Source organism: Podarcis pityusensis (assembly GCF_964106645.2).
Source record: "Podarcis pityusensis genome assembly, chromosome: 5".
NCBI classification, from domain to species: Eukaryota; Metazoa; Chordata; class Lepidosauria; order Squamata; family Lacertidae; genus Podarcis; species Podarcis pityusensis.
In genome coordinates this window covers 38,930,973-38,940,748 of record NC_138032.1, presented here as the reverse complement: position 1 = coordinate 38,940,748, position 9,776 = coordinate 38,930,973, and the positions used below count along the sequence as shown (strand labels likewise).

Here is a 9,776-nt window from a genome sequence, read left to right as displayed (position 1 = left end):
CAGCAGCAGCCATTTGCCCCGCCCAGCCTCCCTTTATATTTCTGTTGCGCCTGCCTCGCCGCTTCTCTCCTCACCCTGTTAATAACTGTGTCAGAGTGCGCTTTCTTTTCTTCTTCCTCGGCGGGGTGCACACTGCGCATGAAGACGCCCCCGCCGACCGCTTAAAAGCAGTTTTTTTAATACGGTACAATGTGGTTGCACGTCACGCCGCTGGCATCTTCATGCGCTGAGCATTTTGGTGTTAACTGCTGCGCAGGCCCGAGACCTTTTTTCCCCTTCAGGTTGTGTTTTTTTATTGCAGGATGTGGGCTATCGCACTAGAGTGCGTCTCCACTAATTTGCGGTGCCTCGATGTGAGTGCACGTTACGGTAAGGTTGGAAATAAGGTGAGAAGGAGCTCTAGAAGAAAGGACTTCTGCACGGTGCTTAGAGTCTGCAGAAGACCGAATTTGAATAGGTGCGTTTTAGCAAGCCACAGTGCTTCTCCGCGCGTGGAGACGATGTTGATTTTTTTTTACATACAACTATTAAAGATACAGACATCCTTTGTTCTTAATTTTGTTGTACCTTTTGTACATGTGCAATGACTACTTGCTCAGAAGTAAGTGTCACTATAGGACAGGCATCCCCAAACTTGACCCTCCAGATGTTTTGGGACTACAACTCCCATCACCCCTAGCTAACAGGACCAGTGGTCAGGGATAATGGGAATTGTAGTCCCAAAACAGCTGGAGGGCCGAGTTTGGGGATGCCTGCTGTAGGACTTCCTCTGCAGAAAGGTTCCTTCCAGACTGGTGTTTTTCTTACTTGAGTGTTCTGCAATACGTCATTCCTGCAATAATAGTGCATTAGTGGTGGATTTATACTGGACTGTCTACACATCTTCATTAGCTGCTGTGCAATGCTTTCCACAGTTACCATATTATAGATACCTGGAAAGGCACGCTTGCACTATAGTGTTAAGAGAAGTGGGACAAATCATCATCAAACCTTTTATTGGCATCACATACAAACATCCATAGCAAATCAATACAGAATTCCCGCCTTCTCGGTGACACAAAACATTTGTCAAATGAAAGAGGCAAAGCAGTCTAACATTACATCTCTAGGTCTCCAGGGAGATCAGATCTCTGCAATGTGTTTCAACGACAAAAAACCAGATAAAGATATTTAGCCACTAACTTGGTGAACTCCTGATTATTCCCCAATAATAGAAAATGTATGACCTCTAACTCTGGTTTCCATTTGGGGATGCAGAGTTGATATAGGAACTGCTGGCGGAGATCAACATATAGTTTACATTTAAGAACCATATGTGTAAGAGTTTCCACCTGGTGGTCTTCACATGGGCAAATTCTTTCTCTTTCCACCATTCCCAAGAACATAGGAGGGTTGAAGGATTTGAATTAAACCTGGCCAGCGAAAATGCCCTTCTTTCTTGAGGATTAAGCAAAAATTCAAGATAATTGTGGCTAATTTCATATGCCCAAGAAAGTTGAAAGTTAAGAGGGGAACATGTTTTCTCTGCTGCTGCTGTTAGTTCCTGGCGTTCAATGTGGGACAAATCAATGGGGGAGGAACCCTCTCTGGCACCCAGGGCAGCGCAGCCCGTACGGTCTGCGCATGTGCAGCATCATGCACGTGCTCACTCCATACAGAATTTAGCTTAGCAGGTGGCCTGAACCCATAAGTGTGCTTTATCTCTCCCATAAAAAAATAGGAGTGGGGAACAATCAGCCTGCGGACCAAATTTGACCAGCCACATAGCCACTTCCCCCAAACCATGCCCATCTCTGCCCCATACCTAATATATGCAACATCAGGTGTGGGGCAGGTAGAGACATGGCTGGATCAACTGTACAACCAAGTTCTCCATGGAGAACTTGATCATTCAGTTCATCCCTGCAGAAAGCTGGGGAAGTGATGGTTGAGGACAGGGCATGCAAAGCACTTTGCACAGCACTTCCCAAACGCCTGAAAGCTGTTGTCAGGAATTTGGGAAGTGCTGCACATAGTGATTTGCAAGCCCTGCCATTTGCAAGCCAGCTCCCAAGCACCAAGCAAAGGCCTGACAAAGTTCCTTGTACTTTGGTTCCAAGCACTTGAAAACTAACTGGTTGTTGGGCACTCGGGAAGCACTGAACCAAGGGACTTTGACAAGTGGGTGGGACAGTCTACCTGTCCATTACCTGATATCACAATGATGCCCAGTGCCTGGCAAGCAGTCCTGCCCACTTGTCAAAGTTGGCCCATGAGGGTGGGGACAGATAGGGATCTGGCCCAGCAGGCCACAAAGATTCCCCACCTGTGCTGTACAGCATAAGACAAACCTTGGTTACAGCTTGTGTTTTATGTGGGGAGATATAAACCACCAGACCCTCCAAGTGCCCCTATTTTCCATTCCTGGATTTTCCATTCCTGGATTTACAGAAGCTGACCCAGTTTCTGATTTGACCCTGGAATGTCCCACTTTTCCTTAGAGTGTCCCTATTTTCATCGGAGAAATATTGGAGGGTGTGGAGTAATCTGACCCCTGAGCCATCTGAAGGCAGCCTTGTATAGGGAATTTTTTTAATGTTTAATGTTTTAATATGTTTTTATACATGTTGGAAGCCACCCAGAGTAGCTGGGGCAACCCAGCCAAGTGGGAGGAGTATAAATGGCATTATTATTATTATTAATGAATAGGATGTCCCTGTTTTCATTAGAGAAATGTTGGAGGGTATGAACCACAAGCCTGGTTTCTGACTAGATGCTAAGCTAAACCATGACTTAGTATATCAGCAGAATTGGAAGGAACAAAATGGTTGCAGTCTCCCCTCTGGAAGCCCATACATTTCCTTGTTTGCACTAAGACATGGTTTGGCTTAGCGTTACCTGCAAACTGGGCCTCTGTGATGTGTAAATAACAAATACCTAATCAAACCTACATGTTTACAACAGGTTGAGCAGACCACAAAGCTTCTAAAAGCTGCCCTTTAACAGAAATTGGATGTTTGCCAGCAAAGCACTCAGTGGAGAAGTCTCATAAGAGACATCAATTATTTTGAAGAGTAGTACTTCTAAACTGATAATTTCAGCTGTACTGCTGTCTGTCTGAGTTTTTCTACCTTCATCTAGCATTTTTGATACCTTTTTTGCTCACACTCCGAATGGATGGCTTATCATCCATTGATTATAATATAATATTGAATATCATCCAATGATTATATTGTTCCACTCTGTTAGTGGGGTATATAAGGTGTTGGGGGAGGGATAGTACCTTTGGTGGGGTACACATTGTGCTCCTTCTTGGGTAGTTTGTCCACCTTGGGTCCTCATCTTGCAGTCAGCTCTCACCTATAGCCCCTAAAAAGTGTTAGCCGCACCCTGGGAGCAACTTCAACTGACTGGCTAAACCAGGTGTGGCTAGCCGATGGGTCTCAAACCCTCTGGAGCCTACCTGCGAAGGATTGAGTGGATGAAACCAACAATGGGTCCAACGGTCAAGAAGGCACTTTCTGCACATGCTGTAAAGGAAAATAAGGGGGAGATGGGGCTCCTTCGAGGAGAAGGAAAGCTCTGATCCTAAACTTTTGCTGCCTTGCTGAATATCTTTGGGAGAAGAAAAGGCAAAGGAGTAAACCCTACACAAATACAAAATGGAGTCCCTAAGACGGTTGGATGACACCTTGTATACAGAGCCGTCTTTCCCATAGGGCTTAGTGGTGCGTTGCTCCAGGGTGCCAGCCTCTCAGGAGTGCCCCTGCGAGTGGGGGAGCTGTGCGGCTTTGCCGGCGGCCTCCCCTTTCCCTGCACACCCACCAGCTGCACCCCGCTAACCATATGGCTGGCAGGTGCACAGCTTCCCTCCCAAGCCTCTGTGGGGATTGCTCCCCCACAGCGGCATGGGGGAGAGTTGTGCCTCCTAATGGCTGGCAGTGCACAGCTGCGCCCCCCCCCCACTATCTGTGGTAATTTGGGGGCGCTGGGTGGATATTTGCACCCCGGCACCACATCTGCTAAAGACGACCCTGCTTGCTTGCGTACCTCCTTCCAGCAGCTCCTGCAGCCAAGCTGGTGCCAAACATCTTGCTCTGCTTTCCTTTGGACCACATCAGTGAGGCTAAGGGGGGAAGGGTCTTGTCACCTAGGCAAGGTGACCTCCATACAAATTGCCCTTGCTTGCGCCCTGTGGATGTCACACTGTAGTTTGACCATCCTTGGAGGCCATTCCATTGATCAGTCAGTACATTTCCCCCTAAATTTTAGGCTTTTTGATAGAACTTCTGACCACTTCTATCATCCTGCTTGTATCAGTGGGATTCCAGCAGTATAAATGAGCAGTTAGTCATCTCAGTCATTGTATTAACCACTTAACTAGCAATCATCAGGTAGGACCACTTATACTTTAAATTATTTTCACTGAATGCACTTACATAAGGCGTAAGAACTTCTACATTAGCATATAAAATCATGTCTCAGAATGTGGATGAATCCAAAGCAGTTACCAGGGGGTTCCTTCCCCTTTATGTTATATTCATCCTCTGTTTAAGATGCTAATTAAAAATCTGTCTTTGCAGCAGAGGATGAGGAAACCATAATGTTCAAGCCATGCATGTCATGAAAAGCATGCATCATTTATATTTTAAATGATTGGCTTTTTTCTTCCATTACCAAAAAGGGATCACAAAAGTCTTGTAATGTGTCATCTAAAACATATGCTCCACTGGCAGGATTACTAGTAAGAACGATATTTATTCCCCTCCACAATTAGTAGTGACGGGGCTGTCAAATGCCCTTGAGCTCTACTGAGCATGCTCACTTTTTCTGGTCTGTTCATTGCATTTGATTCTTTAGCTGTAGCCTCTCTCTCCCCTTCATTGCTTTTATGTACAGACAGAAGAGACGGTAACCAAAAGAGAATCTACATTATTCCTCCTGCACACTCCATAAACTGACAACATTTGGGTCTGTGTTTCTGGATTCACAGGTAGCTATTCTCAATTCTCTGTTTTCTTCAAATTTAAAAGACAGGAATGGATACACTATCGGATGCTGGAGAGCATATTTTCTCCCTTTAACATCTCTTGGTATGGTATATTTTTGAGGGATCACTTACTCAGCAGCTTCTAAACAAGAGGTAAATTTTATTTTCTCTTATTTGGTTGTTGTATTGTTTTCTCTTCTTGCATGACATTTCAGCTGTCATTTGGTGTCTGCTTAAGCAAAACCTTGTTTCATTTTAAGTCCTTCGTATTTTTGTAGGCATGTAACTTTAAAGCTGTCATCCCTTCAAACCATGAATGGGAAACGCCACAGAGCAACTTTTGAGTGCCGCAGTTTCAACAAAATTGTACCAAGCAGCTGATATTATAGCTAGAAATTATGCCATATATTTTAGAAGGAACACTCTCTCATCTCTGTTTTTATTGAGTATCCATGCTGCTGAGATCTCTTCAACTGGCACTCACCAGCTCTGAGGGTACCTCATTCCCACCCTGTATTTTACATCAGCACTGAGGTTGGAATTCATTTTTCAGCATGTCTGCTGTCTAAGAATCTAACAACTTACTGTATCGGATGGGAGACCACATGTTGAGATTTCTGCATTGCAGGGGGTTGGACTAGATGATCCTCATTTGAACCATTTTAGCTAGCAGCATCGGTACAATGTTTCGAAAGTTAGTCTTACAAATTTTAGACCTAAGTTTATGAGCTACTGTGCCTGCAACTAACTAACTAACTAACTAACTGACTGTATGTTCAGGATTGAGCATGCTGACTTATGCACCCATGCAACAACATAACCTGTAGCTTCACACTAGCATTCCAAACTGTTGAAGAACATCAGTATTGGTCTGGTAGCACAGGTCAACATGACAACATCAGAAAAAGCTACCATCCCTAAAGTTGTTGCATTGCACAGAAATAGGTAAAGAAGAATAGAACTGGGGGTGACGTGTATATAGGACATCTTCACCCTAACGGTTTTTAGCCACTACAGAGACAGCTATGTTAGCAAAGCCATATTTCATAGATTTGAGTGCTGTTGATTCAATTTTACATTTCAAACCTGTTTTGGACACATTTGACCCTAAAAAGGTGGCCTAAAAGTGTTAAAATAAACAACAAAAACACTTAATATGGTATAGCACTACTAAGGAGCATCAACAGCAGTGGAAATAATATTGGAACACAAATACAGCATTCTAGGATGTACCTGCTGGGTAACTACATATCACTGCAGCTATATAATGTTGACATATACTGCATGACACCCCAGTGTAATTGTGCACAGCTGCTGGGCCAAACTGTGACATATTCTGTAACAAAGCTGGTTTCTGTATCTAGCCATCACAAGGTCACCTTCTGGGTCAAAATGGAATCTCTCTATATTTTACTTAAGTGTAAAGAGCCCTTCAGAATCAACCGTTTCTAGAACTGCAATAATAAATTTAAGCATAGGAAAAATGGTACGGGTATTGCAGGGGAGGTAAACACCAAGCATAAATTGTCTAATAATAGCATGTGCATTAATGATTATAGCACAGCATACTAATCTCATGTCACCACTGGTTTTCTGTATTTGTATTCAATCTGATGTCTGCTCAAGCAACCCCAGCTTACCTAAGGCATCAATAGAACAGTAATAATTTCTAGATGGTACAAAAGTGCAGCCAGAACAGGTTTATCCGTGCTGAAATGATTATATTTTGTTTGCTTCTTTTTCTTTGTGATCAGTCCTAGTTACCCGAGGAAATGGATACTTCACCTTCCAAACACTATCCAGTAAAAAAACGAGTGAAAATTCATCCTAACACAGTGACAGTGAAATATACTTCTCATTATCCACAGCCTGGAGAGGAAGGGTATGAAGAAGCAAACGAAGACATTGAGAGTTTTGTGGAAGATAATCCAAAGAGAAGATTGCTGAGCAATGGCCAGCGGAGAGGAAGATCCTTCTTTGGCACTATTGACATCCCATCTCAGGAACCACAAAAGCCAGAAGCTAATAAGAGTGGGCAAGGCCAAAGTTTTGTAGACAGAAGCATTTTTCAGTCCAGAAAGACTTGGGCAGTGCTTTTTGGATCTGCTTTGGCCCATGGTTGTGTTGCCCTGATAACGAGACTTGCTTCTGATCGTTCCAAAGTGCCATCTCTAGAACTGATCTTCATTCGTTCTGTTTTACAAGTGTTTTCCGTCTTAGTTGTGTGCTACTACCATGAGGAACCTTTTGGACCGAAAGGATACAGACTGCGGCTGTTCTTTTATGGAGTATGCAATGTTATTTCCATTACCTGTGCTTATACTTCCTTTGCAATAGTACCCCCAAGCAACGGGACTACAATGTGGAGAGCTACCACCACTGTCTTCAGCGCCATCTTGGCATTTTTATTAGTAGATGAGCGAATGGCTTACATTGATGTCATCACTGTAATAAGTAGCATCTTTGGTGTTTGCCTGGTCATGATCCCCAACATTGTTGATGAAGAAGATTCTCTGCTGAATATCTGGAAAGAGGCCTTTGGATATACCATGACAGTTATGGCAGGCGTAACTACAGCTCTCTCCATGATCGTGTACAGGTCCATTAAGGATAATGTCAGCATGTGGACAGCACTGTTTACCTTTGGTTGGACTGGAACAGTGTGGGGAGCCTCCACCATGTTTTTCCTCCAAGAGCCAATAATTCCACTGGATGGAACAAGCTGGGGCTATCTTATGGGCATCTGCATATGTTCCACAGTGGCTTTTCTGGGTGTCTATTATGCCTTGAACAAATTTCATCCAGCCTTGGTCAGCACAGTGCAGCATCTGGAGATTGTGATAGCTATGATCCTTCAGCTCCTTGTGCTTCGCATCTTCCCCAGCATCTATGATATGATTGGGGGAGCGGTTATCATCATTAGTGTCTTTTTCCTTGCATGTTATAAACTGTCTTGGAAGGACTTAAGAAAACAAGATTATGAGGAGATACTAGATTCTTGTATTAAATGACTGCAAAGCTGTATTCGGTTTACTGATATCTACAATTAATATTCATTTGTGTATGTCTTTTGTAGAGTGTTGTTGACAGCATACTGCCATTTCTTGTCTGAATATAAAAGGTTACATCTGCCCTAGTATAGCTCAGTAGAGTTGCACTAGAAATTTCTGTCCTGTGTAGGAGAAATGTTTTAAAATGTTAACGCTGTGAAAATTAGATTTTCTTAACTAGTATATAAGAAGTGCCAGTATTCAATATATACAACTCTGTTCTTTAAAATATGTCTCATTAGAGTCTAGCAGGCATAGTCAGACCCTAAGATTTTTATATCAGACTATGATGTTCACCTGTGTAAAGCAACCATTTGTAGGGTCTCAGGCAAGGTAGTCTTCAGAAGGAAATAGCAAACTGAGCCCCTTAGCTTCTCACCACAAATAACCAGATCTTAAATGGAAGTTTTTACAGAGGTTTGTTGTAGTATAGGTTTTGTCACATTACCTATTCTAGGTTGCTATATGCATATATGGTCCCTACAGATTTCATCTGGCTTGCCAATTTGCATTTCTTGCATTGACTGGAGCTCACTGATGGTGTGTAGTCTGAAATCTGACCTGACAACCTCAACTCACAGCATGCTTGCTGTGGCTTCAAGAGCAGAGAGAGTGTGATTGCAGAAAGAAGCACAGCAGGTGAACATGGACACTGAAAGAGCAGAATGATAGCTCATGGAAACAATATATTGTTTGTTTTTAATATGTAATGTTTTATAAATAAGGATTTTAAAATGTATGTAATGATGACGACGATGATGATGATAATAATGATAATAATAATAATATACTTGATCTCTGCAGCAATAATTTTATATGAATTATTCCAAGAATCTTTAACTCAGTGCCTGCCCTGCAAAGGTCTTCATTGGCAGCCATTGGCAATGTTTAATTTTTTTTTTAAGTCAAGTATCTAGCTCTTAAGATATGAAGCAAAATGTGCAGGTATCCTTCTAAGTAATTTATGTGAAATGAGCCAGCATGGCTCACTTCTCAATGTTTTTAGCCAATGGGTGAAGTCAGATATGTGATTGATAAGTAAGTGACACCAGGCAACAGAAATCCCAGGGGTTCTCCCCCATTTCATGCATCTTTCCTGCTTTTGTCTTATTTTCTAGCAGTCCTTGGAATCTGTAGTTTGACCTTCCTGTTTTTCTAGCAGCCAGGACACATCTTTCCTCTGGTGCGCTCACCTGATATCAGGTACTCCCTAGAAGTTATTTTCTGCAAATACTACTGCAGAATAAGTGCAAGTGGATTTAAAGTATCCTCTTCCCAAACTGAAAATGTGAATATTTTGCAAAAAGGCTTAGGCATGTGTCTTGCTGTGTTGAAGCTGATGTCCAGGCGCTCATTAAGAATTCACTGTGTAGTTAACCTGCAGCACAATGGCTTGTATGCCTACTTCAGAAGTAAGTCCCTTTGTGTTTAATGGGGCTTACGTCACAGGTTAGTAGATGCAGAACGGCAACTTAGAATTGGGTTTTGGATCGGTATTGGGGGAAATATGGCTTTTGTGCCACAATCAGGACCAGAATGACATAGTTGACTTCCCATGATAAGGGGGGGGGAGAGGGAGGAAAACAGCATCAATGACTGTAATCTCTAATTTTATGTCCAGGCTGGAGAGTGATGACATAGTATACTTCTACGAACCCAGAGTCATTGCTCTACTTGTGCGTATGCAATTTCTGATGCTCTTTCACTGCCAGAAGCTGTGGTTAGGGTGTGGTTTAGGACGACAGGGTTTTTTAAGG

General features: G+C 42.9%; 1 protein-coding gene across 5 annotated transcripts; it reads left to right on the top strand.

Moving 5' to 3' along the window:
* Positions 1–30: 30 nt before the first annotated feature.
* Positions 31–8,771, top strand: SLC35G2 (solute carrier family 35 member G2). Of its 5 annotated transcripts, XM_081006702.1 has the most exons (4): positions 31–184; positions 302–457; positions 5,013–5,122; positions 6,724–8,770. In XM_081006702.1, the coding sequence occupies exon 4, from the start codon at positions 6,742–6,744 to the stop codon at positions 7,978–7,980; it is 1,239 nt and encodes a 412-aa protein (XP_080862828.1). In that variant the 5' UTR covers positions 31–184; positions 302–457; positions 5,013–5,122; positions 6,724–6,741; the 3' UTR covers positions 7,981–8,770. The 5 variants fall into 5 exon arrangements, with proteins under 5 accessions (XP_080862828.1, XP_080862829.1, XP_080862827.1 ...); XM_081006703.1 differs by lacking the exon at positions 302–457; XM_081006701.1 differs by lacking the exon at positions 31–184 and having other exon boundaries at positions 218–457.
* The last annotated feature ends 1,005 nt before the right edge of the window (positions 8,772–9,776 follow it).

What these genes read in the sequence shown, in the direction of transcription:
- SLC35G2 (XM_081006704.1), top strand. Translation starts at nt 6,742, where the DNA reads ATGGATACTTCACCTTCCAAACACTATCCAGTAAAAAAACGAGTGAAA.